General features: G+C 35.0%; 1 protein-coding gene across 2 annotated transcripts in view; it reads right to left on the reverse strand.

Annotated features, from left to right (window-relative positions):
* Positions 1-27,167, reverse strand: part of LOC114025950 (N-alpha-acetyltransferase 35, NatC auxiliary subunit) — a 66,156-nt gene that overhangs the window by 18,676 nt on the left and 20,313 nt on the right. For both annotated transcript variants that reach the window (XM_027839491.1, XM_027839492.1), the window contains exons 6-14: positions 24,238-24,405; positions 20,931-20,997; positions 20,796-20,839; positions 19,181-19,231; positions 18,399-18,482; positions 14,764-14,878; positions 6,761-6,939; positions 5,691-5,750; positions 4,780-4,886 (exon numbers count right to left, since the gene is read on the reverse strand). In XM_027839491.1, the coding sequence (XP_027695292.1) occupies positions 4,780-4,886; positions 5,691-5,750; positions 6,761-6,939; positions 14,764-14,878; positions 18,399-18,482; positions 19,181-19,231; positions 20,796-20,839; positions 20,931-20,997; positions 24,238-24,405 (875 nt within the window). The remainder of the gene's footprint in view (positions 1-4,779; positions 4,887-5,690; positions 5,751-6,760; positions 6,940-14,763; positions 14,879-18,398; positions 18,483-19,180; positions 19,232-20,795; positions 20,840-20,930; positions 20,998-24,237; positions 24,406-27,167) is intronic.

The following is a 27,167-nucleotide window of genomic DNA, read 5'->3' on the forward strand; positions in this document are numbered from 1 at the left end:
TTGGGACAAGGATCAGCAATTTCTCTAAATCTAAGTACCATCAACTGGGCTACATGCCTGTGGGTGCCTCTGGCAAACCTAAAACGAAAGTAGAGGAGAAAGAAAAAAAACAGTACAAAAAGAGAAAATGGTAGGGAGTGGTAAAATGCCAACAAACGCCATCTTACATATTGTTATGTGGCACCAGGTCAAAAAAAGTGTCCTCTCTATCATGGCTGCCATTATAAGAAGGAAACTTGAGACTTTATGAGGATTGGGGGTATCAAATTTAGAATAATAAAAGCTATGGTGGGGGGATACTCAGGGTAGCTAACCTGAGGGGATGAACTTTCACAAAATGATGCCTAACTATAAAATATAGTTCTGTTATCCAAACTATGTCTCATGTAAACTAAATTTTCCACATCAAATGATACTGTTTGAAATTCCATTTACATTAATACGTTTTAAAGAACCTCTAATCTCTTCAATACAGGTACTCTCACTCCAACCAATCAGATCACAACCCATACATGCTTTCTTATCCTGTGACCATCACGTCCAAGTGCTTCAATAAATTCTCCTGGGGATTCACCCAATAGATTTGAGGACCTTCTTCTAGGTGTCAATATTATACCAATTCTAATTTAACACACAGTATGGAGGTGTGTGCGTGCGTGTGTATACACTCTTACCACGTTTTGCTATTTGGTCAATTTTCATTCTGGCTGTACCTCTTAATTTTTTTTACTTCTTGCACACAATTCATTATTGGTAGTATGTTCGCCAACTATTTATTGCTTGCCCTATGTCTCTTACAATGTCTTTTGAGTAACCCACAATTTTGATTTTTCAGAGATCTTTTAATCCATGACTCAAAGCCACCTAACATCAGATTGTGTTTGTAAAAGATAATTTTTTTGTTATCAAGGCAAAGCTTGGGGTTATTGAAAGTACCCATGTAATTATCCAAATGTAATTGAGCCCAATATTCTTATTCAATTCGGGGGACACATTCTTATACATCTGCACTAAGGCATATGGATGGATACAGAGATACAGATACAGATACAGATATAAGTAGACAGTTCAGCTCTATAGACTGTCCATGCAACTATATGGATAGTCTGAACCAAAGATATTTTTTATCCACTTAGTTTTTCCTCCATAGACTGTTACATCAAATTCCTGAATATCGTAAATCTCATTTAGGAGACTTTGAAATTGTGTGGGGCCCAATGAAATTAACATGTTACCTATATATAGAACACGTGAAGGATCTCACATTTAAAAAGAAATCCTCATTAAAACTGACTCTGGTGGCAGGTAGGTCAAATCCAGTCTCAGACACCTAACACTTACTAGTTCTGTGACCCTCGGCAAGTCACTTAACCCCAACTGCCTCCCCCCCACAAAAACAAAACAAAACAAAAAAAACCTCACTCTGCATTGGTTATCCTTTGTAACTGGCAAACAGATCTGGCAATCATATGCCTATGTGTTTAATGCTTTATTAACAATCAGTAAATCAGTGAACAGAGTTATCTCTCTTGAGATAACTTAAGACATCTTAGTATATGTCTGCATAACCTTAGTATATGCCTACAGAATAACTGTGAAGGGTGCATTTTGTTCTGCTGATTCAAAGCCTTAAAAACCCTAGCAATCAATAAGCACACTCAAATCTTGTATTTTGTGTACCTTTTCAACCTCGCAGTTGTAAAAATGTAGTTGCTAAAGTTTATCACTAATGTAAAATCCTGTCTACTACACTAAAACTACTATTGGTAGAGCACTGAATTGGTTCAACTCTTCTGCTAAACAATTTAGAATTATGTACGTAGTGACTAAAGTATTCATAACCTTTTTGCCCAAAGATCACACCCAGAAAAGAAAGGCTTCATGTTCTAAAGTCAAAATATTCACAGCATCACTTTTTGTGGTAGCAAAGAAATGGAAACAAAGTGGGTACCCATCGAAGAGAATGCTTGAATATACTGTGGTATGTGAATATAATTAAATATTACAGCACCTTAACAATGAATATGAAAAATTAACAAAAACATAGGAAAACAAGTATGAGCTGGTGTAGAGTGAAGCATACAGATGAGGAAGACAATATGCATGACTTATAATAGAATAAAGGAATAATAAAATGAGGCCAATCACTATTTAATCAGAATAACCAGATTTTGGCCCTAGAGAAGACGTGAAGAAATGCCCCATCCTCCTTTTATTTTGGGGTGGGGAAAGGAACATGGGTATAGATTGTGCCAGGTTCTATTGATGTGCCAATTGGTGCCACTATTGTGGCAGTTGGTTTTACTTAACTGTTTTTTGTTTGTTTGTTTATTTGTTACAAGACAAGGCTCGCAAAGTGGGGAATTTGGGGGTTTGGGGCTGGAAATGACGTTAAAACAAAAGGTTCTCTCAATACGTGTAGACTTCGTTTTCAAAATTTAATAGAGACAAGATAGTAGGCATATGGGTGGACAGGTATTGGTATTTTCTTGATTGCCTTTTTTTCCATAGGATTATCTGCTATGATATTTTCCATCCTTTGTGCTCCACTATTTCCAATTATCTTCAGAACTTTTCTCCCAATATCCTTAAAATACACACTTGGCTTGGTCCAGGGCTCTTTCCATCTTTCTTTTCTTTTCTTTTTTTAGGCAAATGGGGTTAAGTGACTTGCCCAGGGGCACACAGCTAGTAAGTGTCAAGTGTTTGGTCTGAGGCTGCATTTGAACTCAGGTCCTCCTGACTCCAGGGTTGGTGCTCCATCCACTGTGCCACCTAGCTGCCACTCCATCTTTGTTTTCTTTAATGTCATTTTTACTTCTAATACAGGACACTGGAAATTGATGTTAGAGCCCAAATATAGCAGATCCATTGTCAATTATGGAAAAAACAGTCCATTATCAAATTATCAATTCCTGACAGATTTTTTCCTTTTTCTGTTCGTTATTCTCCTTCCAATTCAGCCTAAAATGCTCTTGGGATAAAATGGCTTAACTGGATCTCAACCTAAGATTTCTATAAACTGTTTTTCCTTCCAATGCTTCTCATTGGTTTATGAGGCAGTACTACTCATAATTTTCCACTATGCTTGGTTACCGTATCTCTCTACTTGAGAAAGAATTTGCTGGCTAAGATACTACCTAAATACTTTTAGGCTAGTGGCTGTTAATTTACATGAAGTAAACTATCACAGGAAATAGTAATAGTACATGTTGGGATCTGTTTTTATCCATTTCCCTTTTTTTTTTTTTAAAGAATCACTATCTTGTTTAAATAGTTCATATCTTCCTTTTGTCTTTATCTTTCCTTCTACTTTGTTGCTGACTTTGACAATTGTTGCAACAATTTGATAGTATGGCTGTGTGCAAGCGGCTGATTTAGTTACATCTGTTAATACAGAATCAATTAAATTCTTTGTGGTGTTGTTCAGACATGTTCAGAGCCTTCTGACCCTCTTCTTGAAGAAAATATGATCTAAGTATGATCACTTCTATAAACATCAATTTAACTGTCAGGGTACTTCATGGAAGACCCTAGTCCAATGACTAACAAGTTGACTTATTACTTTAATTCAACCATCACACCAATATTGATATATTCTTACTAAATATGAAACCAAAACACAGGAAGGTACAACTAAATGGAAGGAGTTTCTTCTTGGAAAGGCAGAAACCGGCTGAGATGGTTTTATCATGGATTCAAAGGCAATAAGAATTAATTTCACAGGACACTTGGATCATCTCACTTTGTGGTAATGGGGATAAGCCTTAAATAAAAAATGCCACGATGAAGATTATCATGCACCAATTATTCATGAATATTTATCATGAAGGATAGGAAGGGAGGGGAATTCTACAAAGAAGTTAAGACCTTCCAGATTAAAATCAATATTTATTTTTATACTCAATGACATTACTAAGGGTAAGGAAGTTATCAGTCACTTACACATTTGTATATATTAATGTCATTTCTTCCCTTATAATTTAGCTACAAATTAGCTTACTAAAGGAGAAAGTAATTTTGGAGCACAAAACACTGTGATGCATAAATAAGCCTGGGATGGGTTGCTACAGTGGGAGATTTAGGGCAGCACAAAAACACTGAATACCTGAAGAGAGAACTATGTTAGAACAAGGTATGAAAAAGGAAGGTGGGGGGGATTCCATTCTTTCTCTTCCTCTCTCCTGTACTGACTGGCTCCTAGGACCAGGGATCAGGTTAATAATATTATTTAGACTTTTGTGGGCTGATCCTGGAAACTAACTATCATGTATATGATGCAATGTTTCTATAGGAAAAAACTCCAAAATCACTACTGTATTTGCTAATCTTTAGAACATATTTATAAATATATTTCAATATTATAGTGGTGTCTCAACTCCTGTTCTAAACTCAGTACAAATTTGATCACTTAGAGCTGGAACAAAAGAGATCAAGTTAAAAGGAATAAGTAAGAGTCCCAAGCCCGTTATACTAGCCTTTTGTTAACTTTGCTCAAACTTGTCACTTATAATCCTTCAAGTGGTCACTTTGATTGGCTGGAGTTAGTAATAATTAAAGAAAATTTCATAAAGAATTTTATCTTTATCCAGGTAACTCAACATATTTTCTCTTTTGTCTATACTTTCTTTATCACAAATCTAACATTGAAAAATCATCTGTATCTGCTTAATAGACAAAGATAGATGATCATCAAATGGTTGAGTCATTTGCTTTAAGTAAACATTACTTCACAGTATAAGTAAAGGGAAATTGCTTAAAATTTCTTAAGATACTTACTTAGGGGAAAGCACCGGAGGACTGACAAATGACCGAAGTGCATCTTTCACCATGTCTTGCATGAGATGCGTTCCAAAGACCTTTTTGTTATCCACTAGAAAAGTAGTCTTAAAGGAAATGTTAATTCTTTAGAAATATTTCCATGATCGTCACATCCTGCTACTATAGACAGCTGCCATTATTGAGAAATGAAAGGCTATTTAAGCTGCTATAAAGAAAGATACCAGAAGAATGAAAGACAATGATTAAAATGTCTAACTACATGAAAAGACTGTGTTATTGACTCATTGATGAAAAGTTATACATTTCCTTTCTGGGCCATAATGTACTAGAAGAAGAATAAGGAAATGGTGCTCCTGAGCTCTCACCCAAAATAAAATAACTAAAACGTAGGAAATAAAAAGCACATAGTAACTTCACTGAAAAGTCAGACCAGAATCTATGAACCTAGTCAAACTAAGATGAGCAGTGCAGTGCATTGAATATATTCAAATTCTTCTATAATACTTAGTTATTAAATCTAGCAACATCATATTGAAAGCAGTGTTGCATATGTAATATAGGGTTCATAATTTTATTTGTAAGGCTTTTTTCTGTTCTTTGTACATGGAAATGTTCATTTTTGTTAAGTACACAGTAAAATAGGAAACAGAAAGTGATACTTCAAAGTAACTTTCTCAAGCATGCCAAAAGTAAATTTTGAGCAACCAACAACATTTTGCATGGATTTTTAAAATATTTAACACATCTTAATTATTTACTGATATTTACATTAAAAATCAATTCTTCAACTAAAAGTACAGTTCTATAATAACTGAATTCCTTTTAAACATTTATTTTGCCTTTTTAAAAAATATATAACAATAAAAAAATCAGTATATAGGGACAGAATTCAAAACTAACTAACTTACTTGTAGGAGGGATCTTGAAAGAACACAGGGTGACTGCTCACTAAATTCACAGAAAAAATCCTAATACATATTCAGGGAAAAAAATTATAGTATTAACAAAAATTCAAAAGATCACATAATTCACATACAAAAAATAATGACATGGATGTAGCTAGTATTTTTTTTCACGGCTACAACAAACAAACATCTCAAGATGACAAATCTGTTCATTTTGCTAGAACTACCAAATTTTATTTATAAGCACAATGGACAATTTTAGGTCTCTTTTTGTATAAAATTAGCCAAGCTTGCTACAGTAACATAGATTCCAGAAGTTATTTTTAATGTGTACAAAGCATAAACATTAATAAATCAATAATGACTGACAAGTGCTTTCTTATTTCGGGGAAAAAAAAACCCAAAGGACTGGAAACGATTCTACTAAATTCTTATCACTGAAGTTGCTGGCTACAGTAAGACTTTAAAAATATTTATATATTTTATAGCATTATTCTAAGAGCATAACATTTCAATAAAAAAATCTTCAGATTTATGAAATCTAGAAAAAATATATTTGGGTTTTTGTTGGTAATTTAGTAAATGTGCTTAGCTAGGCATACCATCCTTTGTGGGAAGAAAGAAGGTGAAACTCAAATATAAAGTTTCTAGTTATTTCTCTTGCTGAAAAAGATAACTCTGTACATCAAGGGACAAATGACTACTATCAAGCCAGGAGGTGGCTTATTCCTTCAGGGATTCTTGGGTATCTCAATTTCAAATTAAAAAACAAGTATGCTTGGGCCTATTTGCACTTCTGTTCAATTTCCTTTTCCCTCCTTCTTTGTCCAATCCCTTGAACCTCTTGTTTACCTATGCATGTTACCTTTACTTCATATAGAACAAGTCTTCTACAACCTACTTCTGCTCCCACTTCTGTAATGAATAGCTCTAAGGTGACCACTAACTTCCTTCTTGGCAAAGCCAATGGCTTTTTAGTATTCAACAATTCCTAAAAGCTTAGAGTCCCAATGTCAAAGATGCATATTAACTAAAGTGAAGTTCTTTTTCACGCCAGAAATTTCTCTACTTACCAGGATACAGTGTAAATTTGTTAGATTGACAACTTCACAGACAGTTTTTATTCTATCTATAAGTTTTGCAAAATAGTTGACCATTTCTTCCCTTTTGATTATTTTTGCATATCGAGGGAAGGTAGGAGGAAGCAATCTCTGGTTAACGAGAGGCTCAAAACCCATCATAATAGGATGATCTAAAAGAAAAAAAAAGATTTTTTTCCTTCATCTTTCCTTTTAATTTTAACCTCTGCAATAAATAATTTAAAACATATTAAGTGAACCTCTGTAAAGCAGAACAAGATGTCAGCTTGAAAGTTTCCCAAACAAGTCTAAATATGTTGTTTTTTTCCCATGTATTTTGCAATTTTCTGTTCCTGAACTTGCATAATAATAAGACTGTTAAGATTTAATAACTTCAATACATTTGACCTGTATCTACCTCCTCTGGAGGTATGAATTATATACATAATGGAAGACATAATAAGATCCCTACTACCTTTAAGCAGAGTTAGTCTGCATAATATTTCAAGTAATTCAATTTGATTACAGGTCTATTTCTGGAATTCACATTATTTCAACTAAAGACAGCCTGTGTGAAGAAGATGAATAAGGAAGAACTGGTCTAACCCCTTCGGTAAAAATGTAGTATTACTTTTTGTGTTGATAGATACAAATCACCAGCCTAAACCCCTCTTTCTAACTTAAAAGTGAAGTGAAATAAGCTCTCCTTGAAATAAGCTAAATAATCAAGCAGTCTGATTTCAAACGACTTCGTTGATGGACTACATGCAGAGACAGGATTCAAACCAGGTCTTTTAATTCCAGATCTTACTGTTGCTCTTTCTGATACACAACACTGCCTCGAGTGACTATGTTTATTGTGATAAATACAACAGTTTTTCTGCCTTTATCTTACATGGTTTTAGAACATCTGAAAGTACATTTTCAAGCAGGCTTTCCCCCCCATGTCATCCTGACATTTATCATCTATAGGACGAAGGACAGATTCCCGACTCCTCCTAATTAGCCTCTACTTTCAGGCTCTCATCTCTTTATATATCTTTCACATAGCTGTCAAGTTAACATTATTTAGACTGAGGTCTGATTCAACCACTGTCCTGCTTAGAAATTGTTACTGGTTCCCTAGTACCTTTAAAATACAAATTTCTCAGCCTAATATTTAAAACCTTCCTCAACACAGCTTCCACCTACTTTTCCAGAATTGTTTCATATTATTCCCATTTGTACACTCTATTTTCCAGCCAAATTAATTTACAAACTGGTCTCCAAACTCAGTATTCTATTTCCTGTCTCTGTGCCTCTTAAGACTCTTTAAGCTTCCTTCAAGGCTTAACTCAGGTGCCCCTTTACCTGAAGCTCTTCCTCACCCCATAGCTACTGATGTTCTCTCCTTCCTCAAATTATATTAGTCCATACTTCTTGATCAGTGTACATATTTTATCTCCTCTGTAGACTGTGTGCTAAAAGCAGGAAATGTTTCAGTGTTGTCTCTGTATCCCGGGTGCTTATCACAGTGCCTTGCACATATGTAAAATGGTTGTTCAGTTGTTATTAGTCGTGTGTGACTCTTTGTGACCCTATTTGGGGTTTTCTTGGCAAAGACACTGGAGTGGTTTGCCATTTCCTTCTCAGCTCATTTTACAGACGAGGAAACTGAGGCATAGGTGACTTACCCAGGGTCACACAGCTAATAAGGGTCTGAGGCAGGATTTGAACCCAGGTCCTCCAGACTCTGGGCCTGGTGTTCTATCCACTGATGCTGCATCATATATAAAATAGGCACTTTTAAATTGCTTGTTGAACTGAACTGCATCTTTGGACATTGGTATAAACATTTTCATTTTCAAAGTACTATCGGATATACATCTGAAATGATGTCCATAATTACTCTTTTTCCATCTTAATACCACACTTTTCAGCTTTGAAACAGAAGCAGTAAGTTAAATGATAAACAGCAACTCAAAAAACCCTAAAATATCATGGTAAGTAAATATTAATGGGAAATGGATACTATGAACGTATTGTTTGTGCAATATTTTTTATGTTTAAACACCACAACAATCCAATTTAACATTCATTTTTGAAACCAATTCCTTAAAAGTATAAAATCCTCTGTCCTACTTACCCTACTAGAAACAAATTATATGCTAATCAAACAAATCTCATTTCTTGTATATACTGTTTCACCCTAGTTCAGCCGAAAGAAAGATATCTACATTATTACTCAGTAACAATTATATGTACATAAGTGGCAACAGCCAAACAGTAAAAGGATCAAAATTTCTATTGTTTATAATATTTTTAGTAAAAAAAAAAAAAAAGAAGTTTCATTACCCTTTTAGTTTTCAGTTCTTTGGTAGTCACTTCATCCCAAAGTCTTAAATCAATTTCTTACCTAAAACTAAATCTTTTTGGTCACTTTTCCAGGCAAATAGTTTGTTCAAATTATGCAGCTTAGATGAAAAATCTGTTTTTCTAAATCCTTAATTAAGAATTCTGTCAAGCTGACATAAATACAAAGTCTATATTTCTATTGAAAACAGCCTAAGGATTTAATGTTATAAATAAAGGACAAAAGGAAATGGTGCATGCACATGCACACACACACACACAGACAGACACACACAGTATACACGCACATATACAAGTTCGGTGCAAGATTATCACCAAACTGGAAAAGGAGATGAAAACTAGGGTATAACAAAGAGAGAAGAAATTATTTACTTGGTTTCCAAAAAGGATCTGAAGCAGTATGATACCTGAGAGTCTAATTTAAGAAAATTTAAATAAGTTGTATTCAGAGGGTAAAATCTTTTAGTTAGTTAAGAGCATATATCCTGTTAACAAGTAACTGTGAAGGGTGTTTAATTACGCAGTGACAGTCAAAATAATGCACATGGTAATTTTAAAGGAAATATAGGCAGCTTAAAGCGAGGGAGAGTAGAAGCTTTGTCAGAACAATGGTTTTTATGGTGGGGGGGATATATTCTTATGTCTTTCTGTGGGTTTACTATAAATCCTTTGATCTGCGCTTATCATGAAATTGTACTCCACCCAACCTTTTGCTCCTCATTCCAATTAAATTATAAGTACCTTTGATTCAGGGAATATCTTTTAGTTTTCCCCCTCTTTAAATTACCTTGAATAGACACTACATATTTACAACAGACATTCAATAAATACTAATTGAGGTTTGAATAAAGTTACAAATAGTCCAGAAGTGAAATTACCAGAGACTAGTTAAAGTGCAAGGAAATAAAAATCAGGAGAAGGGACACTGCTGCTAAGAACAAAGTACCCGGGGGTCTGATAAACCACCACACAAGGATGTTTCTCCATTGGAACAGAAGCATAGTGTATTAAGATTGATGATGTAAGAGTATAACATAGTCTTTTAGTCCTAACTGCCATTAACTAGGTGTATGACCTTAGCCAAGTCATTCAGCCACTCTGGCCCTCTGTGATTTCTCACCTGCGAAATGAAAAAATTTTTGATGGTCTTATTTGCTGTTCATTACAAATTAAATTAATAGCCTGGAAGCTGCCGAATAAATGTGAACCAAAAAAATGGTTAAGAGCAAAAAATCAGAAGTTTAATTTCAAAGTTATAAATAATTGGCTCTTTAAAAAAGAGTTGCTTTTTCCTTTGCCTTTTTTGGGGGGGGTGTGTGTGTATGTTTTTTGGAAACTTCTGAAGCTATTCTTTCTTCTTCCCGATAAAACTTTTGACATCTGTCACGAAGCCAGTCATCTCATTCAACCTCCCACTGAAGTTGTTTGATACCTGCATTATCTTTATTAGCCATGGCATTCATCCCAACATTTTCATTCAGCAGCTGACCAAACACTTCACCAGACAGAAACTAACTGAAATCACTGAAGGACTGCTTCTTGTTCTGTTTTGGTCCTTGAAGTGATCCAGCAAAGTCAACATCATCTGCTTTTTTCTACTGCTTTTTTTGTTTTTTTGGTTAGGCAATGGGGTTAAGTGACTTGCCCAGGGTCACACAGCTAGTAAGTGCCAAGTGTCTGAGGCTGGATTTGAACTCAGGTCTTCCTGACTACAGGGCCGGTACTCTATCCACTGAGCCACCTAGCTGCCCCCACTGCTTTTTTAAAATGCTGACTTAATCATCTAGTTCTCGAATACTTCCATTTTCTTCATTCAGCACATCCATGAATACACTTCCAGCTTCATCAATTTCTTCCAATTCTTCATCCATATGAACACCAAGGAGATCTCCTGTTCATCCAAATTACTAAGTCATCATCATCACTACCTTACAAGTCTGGTTCCTCACACCCATGAGTATTCTTAGTCCCTCTGGTTTTCTTTTTTACATTACCAGCAAAATTAAGATCATGCTTGCCAGTAGTGCTCAAGTAATTACTGTCTTCAAATGTGTCAAGTTAACTTCTCTCTTCATCAACTACATCTTCTACACTCACATTATCTGAAGATATCTGATGTTTACATTTTTTCCTTTGTCAACCTTCTAATACCTATAGAAAAAAAATTTCAGCCACTGGTATTTGGCTTTTTTGTTGCAAGGAACTCCTTACTGTTCCCAGAAACATTCTGCAAATCATTCATGATATAACTCTTGTACCTGACAGCTCCTTTTCAATCTCTCTTGTTAGATCCATATCATAGCCCCTAACTGTAGGTGCACTCTAAGGTTCTGTCCTGGACCTTCTTTTCTTCTTTCTTCACCTTCTCACTTGGAGACTTCATCAGATCCCATAGCTTTAATTATCTCTGTTGATGACTCCTAGTTCTATATATCCAACCCCAGTCTTTTTCCTGAACTCCAGTTCTGTAACACATCTCCCCAGATGTCCCATAAACATCTCACACTCAGTATGCCCAAAACAACTTCCCCACTGCCTACCCCCCAAAGCCACCTCTCTTGTGAACTTTCCTATATCTGTTAAGGGTTCCACTATCCTCCAGTCTTCCAGACTTCTAAAACTTCAGCTGCATTCTAGACTTCATTCTCCCCTCACCTTCATCAATTGCCCAATCTTGTCTTTTTCCCCTTCTACAAAACCTCATGTTTTCCCCTTCTCTACTCACACAGCTACCAGTCAGTTCAGGCCCTTATCGCCTCACAGCAGCTTCACAAATGTTCTCCCTAACTTAAGTCTCTCCCCTCTCCAATAAGTCTTCTACCCATCTGCCAAAGCAATTTCTGATCATGTCATCCTCCTACAGTAATATCCAGCATGATCAAATACAAAATGCTTTGACACTTAAAAGTCCCCTGATCAATAAATTCCAGTGACTCTCTATAGCCTCCAGAATCAAAAATAAAATTCTATTTGGCATTTAACCTGACCATCACAACCGGACCCTCCTCCATTTTCTTCCCCTCTCAACCTTTCCAGTCTTCTAATCTTACACTATTCTATATATATTCCAATCCAGTGACACTTGCTGTTACTTGCAAAAGAAATGGCATTTTCACTGACTGTCCCCTATGCCTGGAATTTTCCCTCTTCATCCCTGCCTCCTGACTACCCTGGCTTTCTTCAAGTCCAAGCTAAAACCCCATATTCTACAGGAAGTTTTTTCTGATATTCCTTAATTCTAGTGTCTTATTTTGGTTATCTCCAATTTATCCTCTACATAGCTATTTGTACCTTGTCTCTCTTATTAAACATAAGCTACCTGATAGCAGGGACTGTTTTTTGCCTTTTGTTGTATCCCTAGTACTCGGCACAGAGTACGCATTTAATAAGTGTTTACTGACTAACAACCTGGCTCCTCTCTACCATTCCAGTTTTGTTATACTTATTCCCTTCTACGTTAACTAAGATTCAGCTAAACTAGCCTATATGCTACTTCTTACACATGATGACTTTCCAGCTCCTGATTCCCCTTTCTCTGTCAGCCTTTTCACTGACTATCCTTAGAATGCTCTGCCTTCCAGCTTCTTTACATTTGTTCAAAACTCAGCTCAAATCCTATCTTCTGCAGGAAACCTTTCCCAGTTCCTTTCCTACCCCACTCCTGCCCCAACTAGTGCCTTCCTACTAATATTTACACTGTATATATCTTGTATATACATAATTACTTGTATGTTATCTCTCCCGTTAGAATATGAGCTCCCTGAAGGCAGGGAACATGTTTCTGCCTTTCTTTGTATCCACAACCCTTAAGCACAGTGCCTGATCATAAAGTGTCATATTCTAATGAAAGATTTTTAGAAATTAATGAAAAAGGAAGTATTTTATTTCTTCATAAAGATCTAGTCAGAAGGTTGGTCTTTACTACTAGTAGAAAATAACACAGCCTTCTTAGATAAAAAAAAAGCTGGTAACAAAATGTTCTGCTTATAGCTGAGCAGAACAAGTCACAGGATTAAAAAAGAATCAGATGTCAAAATTAAGGATTTAGAAATTGATTATGTAAGACCAAGTTTTAAGTTATACCCTCTTATGAAATGTATTTCTCCATATTCAGGCAGAGGATTTATAAAATTAGGCTTGTTATTAAAATAAAAATGATCATATACACTGAACTAAATAAGCTGGAAAGGATTTGGAAAACAGGTGATAGGTTGCCAAGGCTTTGTTACCTTGCCAAGTTGTTGTCTATTTGATTTCTGCCAGAAGTTTCTCTTTAATAAATACTCACATAAAAACGCCAATAGTCAACCACATTTGGACCTTGTGAAATAACTCTAATTAAATACACAATCCCCAACATAGGTTAAAATAACCTGAAGTATAAAATTATGTACAAAGCCAGATTATGTTTTAAGCTACTTTAAAATTAATCATTTCATAAGGCCCAATTGTTGATGCCCTTTCATTAATGTTTTTAAACATCTCAAGGAGTTCTACTTGGTGCAGTGTGCTGGCAATCAGATGTGCACAAGCAAACAAATAGTCTAGATTTGTGGGGTACAGTACATTCAACCTTTAAAATAATCTTTTTCCATTTTAAGCTACTACAATATCTACATGCTAAATATTTCTCCAAGGTTGTACAAAATAACTCTCCACCCTTATCAACTAGGTTTTTTTCTGTTCCATAGGCATAGCATCATCTACCCTTATTCCTCATCACCACAACCATCAAGATTTGATACATTCATCTTCTCATATTGTACCAGTTCCAAGGGCTCAATCTCAGCAGTGAGGTCTGTGGTGACAGTGAAAGGAAATAAGAAAAGAATACTATATTGATTTTGTTCCTCACCCCCATACACTAGCTTCCTCTCACTAATTTCAACTGTTCAACAATAGCTGGCAGCAGGATTAGCCTTAGGGCAAGGTACTAAAGCATTAACTCCCATTCCAAGCCCTCAATCACTACTTCTCTGCTTTAGCTTTAGCTGCTTTGAGGAAGAATAGGAGAAAAAGGTTTTCCAATGATACCTTCCAAGTTCCCCCAAACCCTCAAGGCCTATTAAAGCTCCTGCCTTAGGCCATATAAGCCTAATACCTTGGGACCGAGAGGATCTGTACTCCCATTGCCAGGGCTGCAGAAAAAAAGATGTGTCCCTGGCATGTCTTGATGGAACTCAGAATTAATTTCCCTAAAGGAGTATTTTTATAGACAGTGATTTGAAGTTAGATTCTTTTGTTTAGTGGAAAGAACACTTACAGTCAGGAGTCCCTAGTTCAAATCCCTGCTCACACTCACCAACTCTAAGATTATAGGCAAGTCACTTAGCCTCTCTGCATTAGTTTCCTCATTAATGAAGCAAACATAACCACAGACTATCTCAGGGTTGTTCTGAGGAAGGGACTTTATTATGCCTTAAAACACTATGTGAGCCATTACTATTCTTCAGTTATATGATGACTAGAACAACCTTTTACTGGTTGACTCGAGCACCTAGTGGTCTTTTCATTGTTTCTACAGGAAAAAGCATCACAAGATCCAAGAAACTTACACGTGTGCTGTGTTCCAAAGTTTGTTTGTAAATTGAGTACTGCCTGGTATTATGTTCCTGAAAAAGAACAGGAAGAAAAAGGATGATTACCTCCTTTTGTAGTATCATTCTGTGCCTGGATCCCATGATGTAATGAATTGTGAATTGCGGATAGAAGATCTGCTGCTTGAATCATCAGTTTCTGAGCTTCCGCAACAGCACTTGTCTGAAAAATCACCAACACAAGAATTTCAATATTAGGAAATAATTAGCATAATTAATCATATTTGTAGCAAAATCACATGATTATGTCAAAAGATACAGAAAGAGCCTTCCACAAAATATAGCAATTATTCATGTTAAAACAATGAAAAGCTTTGGCATGTCCAATGGGTCCTTTAATATGATCAGAAGTATTTATCTAAAGCCAAGAAAAAAGGAAATAAGTATTAATCAAATGTCTGCTACATGCCAGGCACTATACTGGGCATTTTACAAATATTATTTCATTTGATTCTCGCAATCTCCATTTTACAGTCGAGGAAACTGAGGCAAAAAGAGGCTTGCCCAGGGTCACAGAGCTGGTAAATGTTTGAGGCCAGATTTGAACTCAGGTTATCTTGACTTCCAGGCCCAGAGCTCTCTTCACTGAACCACTTACTTGCACTAGAAATAACATTATAGGCAAATGGAGTAACACTGGAAGCATGATTACCAAATTCAAGGGAAAAAGAAGTCTCTCCCTTTTCTCTTCTATTATTTGACATGGTACTAGCAATGTTAAAGCAATAAGACAAGAAGGAAATTAAACAGACATTAGCAAAAGGAAAGAAAATGTATCTCTACATGCATATGATATAATGGCTTACTAAGGAAATCCTACAGAATCAATGAGGAAACTAACTGAGATGATTAACAGCTTTACTGAAATAGAAGACACAAAATATGGACACAAAAAGCATCAGTATTTTACACGTATAGCACAGCATCTAGCAGCTAGCAGGCTTAATAAATGCTTGCTGATTGACTTTATATTAGAAACCAAAACCAATAGAATAACAGAAAAAAAAATTGCACTCAAAATTACTACAAAAAGTATAAAATATGTGGGAGGTAACCTAAGTGACACATGTAGGACCTATATAAATATATCTTTCAAAAAACACTATTTATACAAATAAAGGAAAATCTAAATAGAGATATAGATAATGTACATATCTGAGCTACATCAAAATAATAAAAATAACACTAAGTTAATCTATATATTTAGTGTTATACCAAACTACCAAGGGATTAACTTACAGACTGAAGTAAAATAACAGCAAAATTTATTTGGCAGAATAAAAGGCCAAAAATTTCACAAGAAATAATTTATAAAATAGAAATGAAGGATGCATAGTATTGGATGATCTCAAATTATTTTAAAAAGCAATATTCATAAAAATTAGATTAAAAACAAGAAAACAGGTCAGTAGAAAGAAATACATAAGAAAGACACCGAAGCAAAGTAATACAGAGAGAGACTCTTCCATTCAACAAGAACTTATAGGAAAACTGGAAAGTGATTTGGCAGAAAATAAGATTCTGATCAGTATCTTATACCATATGCCACAATAAATTCCAAATGGATACTTGACCTAAATTTATGATCACATAATTAAAAAATGAGAAGACACTATTAGGAGAAATGTTTCACAACTACAATGAGAACTAAAAACCAAAGGACAGAAGTAATAATACCAAAAGACAAAACTGACAATTTCAATTACATAAAATTAAGAATTTTGCAATGAATACAACTGATTATAAGAAAAAAAATCTTTGTATCAAGCATTGTTAATAAAAGTCTGACAAAATACATAGTGAATACACACAAACATATAAGACTAAGAACTATTTCCCAAATGTTAAGGGGACAGAAGAAATACCAACAAGTATGATACCCTCAACAAAAACATGCTCCAAATTGCTACCACTAAGAGAAACATAAATTAAAACAATTGTGAGGTTTCACATCAAATTCGTCAAATTAGCAAAGATTCTAACAGTCTGTTTTGGAGCATATGCACAAAAATGGGATAATCAGTATTGTGCTGGTGGAGCTGTGGATTGATTCAGTCATTCTGGTTATCAATTTGGAATTACATGAATAAACTGACTAAACTGTTTAACACTATGATCCCCTGGGCCTATCACTGGGAATATATGTGTATATATATAGATATATATAGATATATATATACACACATACACACACGAAAGAAGTCAATGACAGAAAGGTCCAGTATATACTAAAATATTTATATCAATGAGTTTATAGCAGCAAAAAGGTGGGGAAAAAAATGTGTCCCTGCTGATTGGGGAATGGCTGAATAAACTGTGGAATCCAAATGTAATGTACTATTACCATGCTATAAGGACAGTTTTGGTGGTGGTTGTCTTTGAAAACTGTTACTTCCTCAGTTTAGGGATCTCCCTGATGAGAAAACTCCTTCTATCTATGCAGAATGACGAGTGCTGGGTAGGCACAGAGAGGTTAAGTGACTGCCCAAAGTTCACAGAGCCAAGATATGTCAGAGGCATTCTTGAAGTTTGTCCTGACTGTAGTCGATCCTTAGCCATCATGCTTATTGTCTCTCAGGGAATGATGAACGTGAGGAAATCAGAGAAATACAAGAAAACATGGAAGAACCAATAAAGAGCAAAGAAGGTAGAATCAGAAAAAAAAATACACACATATATATAATAATTACAATAATATAAAGAAAATATCAAAATATAACAGAATTCAGATAAAAGGCAATGAATGATGTTAGACCCAAATGACTAAGTCAGAGCATGCTTCCTACCTATAGACAGGATATGGACTATAAGTATAGAATGTTATATACTCTCTAAGTCTTAGTCACTGTAAAACAATTTTGCCCGTTTTGGAGGCAAAGCTTGGCACAAATTGAGTGGAGTACTGGGGAAGTAATTGTGGTATAAAAGACAACGATGACAAAATATTTTAAAAAATAAGTCACAAAGTGTCATTACATATTTTCACTGATAAACAAGCTGTTCCAAAGGTCTTTGTGCAATTTTAAGCTATTAAACCTTAAAATTGCACAAAGACTTTTGGGATACTATGTATGTTGAAAAAAACCTTCATTTCATCTAAATGTTTTGGTAACATCTTTGGTTTTTATAAACTAATGATTTAATACTGGACTATTTAAGTCCAGCTAAGCAGGGGACCAAATATCTACTTCTATCTTTAGCATCTAATTATTACAAAATCTAATATAAAATGCTCTTGGGTTGCCCAAATATACCGCCATAAAATTTAAAACACATAAGACTGTAGGAAATTGGCAAACTGAAATTGTGACATTTCTAATTTAGTGTGGACTACAGTTTAAGAAAACTGGATATGGTATATGTCTTCATGAAAAGATCTGAAGGGCCAGGACTAGAACAGTTAGGTGGATGGGAAGAGCGCTGGCTTTTCTGTTCCCAGACTATTGATAAATTGATTATTTAGAAAACTGTCAGAGCCAGTAGTTAGTGCTACACTAAGCAAATTGAAAGAAAAAAAGCCACCCAAGGTTTGCTTTTTGGTCATGGATATATCATCTGGGCCTAGTTATTATTATTAGCTGATCAAGGAAGGCAGTTTTGCTCATATTTTATGAAACAATTTTCCTGTTACATAAAGATATTTCATCAGAAACAAATGACAAAATGAATGAAAGTGTCCTTACCTCTTTTTTAGTAAAAGCGATGAGAACTGTCAGTAGCACTCGAGTAAATTTCACTCTGCTAAATACAGCTAAACATTGCTGATGCTAAAACAAAAGAAATGCCTAGTATTTAGCAGATGCTTTTTAAGGGTACTTTATTTTAAAATAATAAATATTCTTTTAATTCCTAAAAATAAAGTCTCTCTTTTTCCATCATAAAAACTACATTATAAAGACATTCTTGTATGCTACTTTAAATTCCTTTGAATCGCTAACCACATAGCAAACTCAGCCTACATACTGATCTGAGTCCACAGAAAAGATAAGCTTCCAATTTATAAAAGTGATTGTTCCTGTGTGACTTGAAAGCACCAATTTTTACAAAAATCTAATTCATTCGCACTAAAAAGGCAATAATGATCAATTAAAAACAACACTGGGCAGGGAATCGGAAGTTTTAGGTTCTTGCCTTAACTTTTGTACAAGAGTCAAGGACCTTCTATATCTTAGTTTCACTGTTTGGAAAACAAACATAAAACTTCTTCCTACCTCATAGAGTAGGATATTTGAAACAACATATTTGAAAGTGCTTTGGCAGTCTTTGGAAGAAAATGCTAGATAAACCCAACAGATTATTATTATATCAATAAAAACACAAGGGAACTAAAAGCCCCTTGCAAGGTCCAATTTTTTGAAGAAATACCTTAAAAAGAGCTTCCATATATTACAACGCAGTTCATAAAACTATAACATTAAGAGGTAGACTTCTCTGATATTATCTACCAGAAAATAAGTTCAATTACTTCAAGTTCAACTTCTGGATCTCTTTCTTCTCCTTGTCGACTTCGAGTGCTCTAAAATTTAAAAAGTTTGAATTACAACCCCAAACTGTGCATCAAGTAGAAAAAAAGAAAAAATAAGTCAATATGATATGGCTATCATCAGCTTCAAGTTAAATTTCAAATATCATTAATGAGTATTTAACAATAAAAATAGAAGTAAAAGATGTTCTTCATATTAATTCCGTGAACCAAAAGCATAGCTCAGGAAGAAGGCTACCAAAAGTTACCTAATACAAATCACACAATTAAAATATGAGTGATAACTAGGTAAAAAGTTACAGGCACTTCATTTTATTTCTTGCTATTCCTAGAATGCAAACATTGTAAAACGTACATTTCACAAATCTCATGGGTTGAAAATAAACATCAAATTAAATGCTCCTATAACTATTCAAAACCCAAGAGATATTTCCAAACCAAAGATCCTGCCTATGTCAGGTTCTCATATATCTGGGCAGAGTAGAATCTCTTAACATATAGCACTATGGAATCACTGAAAGGGCACTACACAGAGAATCAGTGAAGCAGGTAAGAGTTCTGCTACTCCCTAAAAGGTTCTGTTATTTATTACTAGGAGTGAATTTATACAAATCCTAAGCTCTTTTGAGCCCCAGTTTTCTCATTTGTAGAATGGGAATAATATCTGCCTTGTGTATTTCACAGGATTATTACCGGAGCTGTAGAAAAAAAGACATTGCATATCCAATGTTTATAATATAATTAATATTACAATTACATTATATATTATATAAATATTATATAATTATATATAAACATTAAATAATAAATGGAGTTTTAAGTTCAGTAAAAATAGGTCAGACATTTACTTTCATGATAATTGGGACATTAACATTACTGGAGTTGCAGAAAAAAAGACACTTATTGTGTATTCAGTTTTTTGCTAATAGTCAAAAGTTATGAGATGATTAGATTTTCAATAATTAAAACAAAAGTGAAGTCCTCAGTATTAGTTCAGATAATCAGTAGTTTTTATTGATGTCCCACGGCATCTAGCAGAGTGCCTTTCACACAGGAAACATTTAACAAATGCTCTATGAATTCAATTAAATTTATATCAACATTCTGATTAATACTAAAAGTCATACCACAACAAAATTTTGAAGGAATCAATCCATCAGCATGAATCCATTAAGCACCTACTAAGTACCATGCACTGTGCTAGGTGTCAGAGATGTACAACGCAAAAAGTGAGAAAACACTTGAATTCAAGGAGCTTATACTCTAAAAGAAGGCTGCAATACATATAATAGAACAGTACCCAGGAAAGGGAGTTTTCATTCAAGCAGGCACAGGCCTTATGAGAGAAGTCCACAGAGTAGTAGATTCACACCCTTCCAGAGGCAGTGGCAGATTACTATTCCAAGAGCAAAATAGGGAGAGAAGGCACAGGGGCAGGACAAATGCAAAAATATCCATGCTAGGTGGTGCCTGGTATCTCAAAGTACTATCTCCTCAATTGTAACCCTGACTTGGAAGAAGCTTTTCTTTAAAAACACTCTCACAATGAGAAGGATAAAGACATGATGATGAAGAAAAATAAGGGGAAAATGCATACCTTTACTCTTCTTTGCATGTCGTCTTCTACATCTTTTAGCATGCCTAAAATACATACACTGTGGTTAAAAGGTAACATACTAATTTCACAAAGGATACATATAAAAATATAAAGCTTCTTTATAAACAGTCTCACCAGTAACTCGAAGATCTGTCACACTATTTGCCATTTTAAATCCGTAAGTCATTGACTGAAAATCTTCCTAAAGAGAAAAGGAATAATGATGTTAAGACTCAAATACTGAACTGCTAAGCCATTCGCTGTATTTTTCTTACATAACCGTTCCTTGTCTGTGAAGTGGAACATAACACAAGGCCTCTCACGCTACTTATCTAAATATGTTAATACCTAAACAAAGGAGAGATTAATAAAACTGAAAGAAAACTTTTGAACTAATAAAATTAAAAGCTGATTGTATGAAAAAAACAATAAAAAAGATAAACTATTAATTGATTTGATTAAAAAGAGAAAGAAAAAACCAAACTGCCAGTATCAGAAATGAAATGGGTGAATTCTCCACCAATGAAGATGAAATTAAAGCAACTATTAGGAGCTATTTTACCCAACTACATGCCAATGAATCTAACAATTTAAGTGAAATGGATGAATATTTACGAAAAATATAAATTGCCTAGATTAACAGAAGAAAAAACACAATACTCAAATGACCCTACCTTAGAAAAAGAAATTAAATAAGCCATAAATGAGTTCCCTAAGAAAAAAAATCCAGGACCAGATGGATTCACAAGTGAATTCTACCAAACATTTAAAGAACAATTAATTCCAATACTATATATACTATTTGAGAAAATAGGCAAAGAAAGAGTCCTACCAAATTCTTTTTACAACACATAGTGCTGATATCTAAATCAAGAGCAAAATCAGAAAGATAGACCAATTTTCCTAATGAATATTGATGCAAAAAAAAAATTAAATAAAATACTAGCAAGGTGGAACAGGTATGATTTTAACAAGTATGCAGAGCAGGTTCAATATTAGGAAAACTATCAGCATAACTGACTACATCAATAAGAAAACAAAAAAAAAATGATTATCTCAACAGATGCAGAAAAGGCTTTTGACAAAATATAACACTCATTCCTATTAAAAACACCAGACAGCATGGCAACAGACCTTTCCTTAAAATCAGTATTATCTATCTAAAACCATCAGTAATGTTTAGAATGCTTAAGAACCAATTGATAAAGTGCTCAATCATTTCAGAAGTATCCATTTACTAAGTGATATATATGTTCATTACAAATCACTTATATTTATTCTTTAAGAACCTTGACCAAGCAATATTTTTGAGTCACTCTACATACTACATCTCTTTAAAGATATTCTGTAAGTCATATGTTATTAAAACAAGCTTCCTTCTAATTAGTTCAAAGTAGGGAGATTTTATTTTTTAAGTGATTTTTACATGTATATTCACAAGACTTGCACCTTTATGAATTCTTCACCTGTAATTACATCCAAAGTTATGGAAGTTTCAACATCACTAACCTGAAGTTGCCAATGGGAAAGAATACACTCATCAATCTATACTAAAAATAGTTTTAGTGAGAAACTTAAGAATAACTTAAGCTTAGGAAGACAATATGATCACTTATGAAGAAAGATGTCAAAATAAAACAGAACTTTTTTTATGTGTCTAGGATTTTATTTAGAGAATGACATTTTCACAAACCAAGATTTCTACATTACCATCTTAGGAGACAAATTCAGTATCAACTCTAAAAACAAAACAAAAACATTCATCATATCTGATAAAACACAAATAGTCCCTTTAGACATTTGCTTTCATTAGCTCTCCCTTACATAAACACGATGATAAAACATTTCTGAATGACAAGTTACAAGAGCCTTGAGGGCAAAAACTACTTTCTTTGTAGAAGAATGGGGATACTAGGGCAGTGGGAGTCCCTATTACTAGTAAAAAAAGAAAGGATCAGCTTTACTATGTCTCTTCAATTACCATCACCCTTACTTATTAAGATGAAAAATTCCAAGTTAGCTAGTGCTCTTTAATAATAAGCAAAAACTAAAATATATTTCCTAGACATTTTCATTTTAATTAATAGGTCAAAAAACCATTTATTAAGTATATACTACATGCCAGTGTATAGTAGGTACTCAGGAAATGCTGCTAGCTGCTGGAATGAACAGACGAGAGTAACAAAAACCCTCTGTTGGACTACTACATTTATTAGTTTAATAACTAATGGTAACAAAATCTATTCCATAAAAAGCATTTTATTTATCATTTTTGCACATTTGATAGGACTATCATAAAATGTTTAAAAGTATACAGTCATTTTTCTTTTATCTTTTTTTATCAAAACAATCAGGTCCTCTCTACTACTCCGTGTATCTGAGCTGGGTCAAGGTGGCAGTAAGAATATAAGATATCTTGGGCAAATGGATATATGGGGTGGAAGTGAAAGGTGAAATGAACTATTATGATCTCCATGTCCTGGTCAAAGAAGGTAATGAGAGTTATGAGAGCCCTTGTGTGGGGCAGGCCTTGTATCTCATTTTTCCTACAGATTTTCTTGATGAAGAAGTCTAGTGAGACATACCTTTTCCCTCTCTCACTCCTGCCCTTAGAGTCATGGACTCTTCCTTCTCTTGCTTTTGTCCAGAACAGTGGGGGAGACGATGGAGGGCCTCCAGCACTTGTTCATGAGTTTATGCTGGCTCACTCAGTTTTAATCAAGTAAAATCTACCCATTTCAGTGTCATCTGGCAATCCTATATTGATGAGTAGCTGTAACCCTCAGGAGACTGGCTGGTTCTCCCTTAGTAAAGAATCAGATCTGGTCTTACGGTTGAGCCTCCATATGCTATAATGCCTAGCCTCTAGGTTCATTAACCATAGCATGCTCGCTTTCTGTGGAGCTGGGGCTGTACCACTCAAATAGGTGTCTACTGATTCATATAGCTTTAGTTTCCTCTTCAGTAAAATAGGGATAATATACCTGCAGTACCTACTACAAAGAGGAGGTGAATGTGGCTGCCTGTTGGATGAGCACCCATTCTTTACCTTCTCCTTATACTTCTCCTAATCATATTTCCCAAGATCAGCAAGATAATCCCTCATCTCCCATTTGTTATCCTTCAAAGCCCATGGCCATTTGTTTGCCAACTGCCTCGACTCTTTCCCTGCCGAATGCCAGCCTGGAAACCTACAAGTGTTTCTCACCTCAGCCTTGCAGAGGCCAACCTGTTTTGCTACAGAGGCATTTGCAAAAATATGTAGCTTAAAGTGGTCCTAAAAGGAACTCAAATTTCTATGCTAATAAGCATCTATAAAATAAGCAGGGCATATATATGTGTATATAATGTGTGAATGTGTGTGTATATATGTATGTATACATATATACGCACACACATTCACACACACGCACACATATGCAAAACCCCTCAGAAAACTTACCTCTTCAAAAACAGCAGCTTTATTTACTTTTTCCCTTGCAATGTCACAGATTTTCAGGATACCCAGAGCAAAAGCTTTCATAGCAGGATCTTCTATGAAGTCTGGATTATGGATGTAAAGACAAGTAAACACTGTCTGTGCCAACGAATGACCTTCTAACCAAGTTATCTATAAAAACAAAAATGTTTATGTTTTATATTGATTCAAATATGAGAAGCTTATAAAATCTAAACTGTTCCTGTAACTAATAACAAACCACTCCTCCAACACGATGACTAGTCCTCCAAAATGTAAGATAAGCAAAAGACCAAAGGGTTGTGAAAAAAAGATCAATATACTCAGTGTTGATTGCCGTCTATGATTCAGATTTACAGAAATCTACATAGTATGGTGAAATTAGCTGCCTCTAGGAAACACTCTCAAACACAGTACATCTTAGACCACAAATTCAGGCTATCTTCATCTTTAGAATTAAAGTCAGAATCACTTAGGATAGTAACAAAACTAAGAGGCCATATTGTTAATGAATCAATAAACATTTATTAAGTGATTACCATATACCAAGCACTATGGGTGCTGGGGATACAAAGATGAAAATACAACCAATACTAAAACAAGAACATACCCAATAAAACATAGCTGACAAATGGTCACCTAACCTTTGATTGGAAAAAAACCCCAAAAACAAAAACCTCCGAGTCCCACTCCTTATTTGCTAGGGCAGCCCCTTGTACTTTTGGACAGATCTACTGCCCCCAGCTTCTCTACCTGTATTCTTTGACCTCTATCACCTACTTTGAATTTCAAAATACCTCACATTTCCATAACATATATAGTCTATTATCACTACTTTGAACTTTTGCCAATTCAGTCTATTTGTCTTGCTATTCTTACTCAGATTCTTTCTAGAGGCTTCCTAATCCTAACCTGCCCAACAATGCATATTGTCCAATACTTTGATCTTTCTCCTTCCAAGCTATTCCTGACCTTTGTAGCCAAAATCTATGCAGCCAGTTAATCAGACTAGTTCTAAATGCATTATTTGCACCTGATTAACACCACAAAATTTCTAAACCAAAATCAAGTTCTCAGAAACTGCAAATACAACACAATCTTTGACATGTCTTATCAAGTTGAAAAGTCATTAGTATAAGCCTAGTGATGTTTCTGCTAAGAAAGAACTTAGATATTTAACCCAAACCCCCTCATTTTATAATGACTCACTGAATTCCCCATTGTTTCTTCCTAAACATTTCCAATCTCTATTTTCTAATCCAACTCAGCAAATGAACCCGCCTCCAACTTTAATCAATACTATACTACACATACTCACTCAACTTTCTTTAACTCACTTCAAAATATTTCAATATCTTCTTCTTCCCTCATGTTTCTGAGGAAATATGCCTCTATTCATTCCAAAGCTAACTCCTCAAACTTGTTTTTAACCCCAGCCTTTCTTCTCACTTTCTCCCTTTCATTCTCTCCCTTTCTCTCCCTTCTGCCTACATATACATACCCTGCCAACTTAATTACTTAAAAAAAAAAATCTTAACTCTGCCACTCTTTCTCCTCTCCTCCCCCTCACTGCTCAGGTTCTCAAAAGAACAGTCTATAATAACTGCCTCCACTACAACATTGTTCAGTCCTTTATGATTTCAGTTCCCTCTCAATCACTGCACTGACACTGCATTTTCTAAGTGTATCAGTAACTCCCAACACTAACCCCAATAGACTTTTCTTGGCTTCTCTGCAGCATGTGAACAGTCCTCACTATGTCTTCTGCACACTGTCATCCCTTAGTTTCTGTAACACTGCAACTACCTGGTCTCCCCCTACCTATCTGGCAGCACCTCCTGTCTCTGTCCTCCTGCCCTATTCACACTGGCAACCTGAGAACCCTGAGTTCTCTGTTCACATTACTCTTCTTTTTGAGCAATGATTCTCAAGGTTTCAATAATCATCTCTACGTAGATGACTCCCAAATCTAAATCTTGAACTTCACTCATCTCACAGCATGTGGTGGCCTCATTTTCCACGGTCTGACATTTTTACCTGAATTTCTAACACCACCTCAAATTCAATATGTTCCAAAAATAATCTTTATGGTGGCTTTTTCTTACTTCTTTACTATTAATGGCAACTGTCTACTTTCTTTTACTCAGGTTTGAAATTTCAATGTCATCTCCGATTCCTTCTCTCTATTTTCTACATCCAGTCTGACCCTAGGTACAAACTATTCTCTCCATTCTTATGAACACTAACCTAGTTTTAGCCTTCAGTGTGGTCTTCCTGACTCTAGTTTTACACTGCTATAATTCACCCTGTAATCTGTTGCCATATTAATCAGCCTACAGCACAGTTTTGACCAGGTGCTTCCCTTGCCCCCACACCTTCAATGGCACTTCGCTGACCTACTAGCATTGTCTACCAGCGACAGGGGTTAGGAGATATCCCTCTGTGTTGGTATGGGGAGCTCCTAGGGGGGAACAGCCTCTATCAATGCAGATCAGCACTTTCCCTACAACTTATAGTCTTAAAAGAGCTGCTATTTGCTGATATTGTTATTGATGTAATTAACGTGTCTCCTTATATATCACCAGAAAGCAACTAATCCATGATGTAATTAATTAAAAGCAATCTGTAAAATTGGTAATTTGCATATTACCACAGAATGATTTTAGATGTCATCTATTTCAACTCTCTCATTTTACAGAATTATAATAAAAATACGGTGAAATGGAGAATAATGAATGAGTTGTTCAAAAAGAAGAGTAAGCAAGAAGTATAGAAAAAGGAGAGTTGAAGAATGGGAACTTTTCATTTATACAACACTGTGTAACAGTCTCTCTCTTAGATGCTATATAGCAGACATAAACCATCTAGTCAGTATAGTGGAGCAGACAGAAATCTGGGTATTATCTTAAAAATTT

This window comes from Vombatus ursinus, unplaced genomic scaffold (genome assembly GCF_900497805.2).
Source record: "Vombatus ursinus unplaced genomic scaffold, bare-nosed wombat genome assembly UNPS02014832.1, whole genome shotgun sequence".
Taxonomy (NCBI): domain Eukaryota; kingdom Metazoa; phylum Chordata; class Mammalia; order Diprotodontia; family Vombatidae; genus Vombatus; species Vombatus ursinus.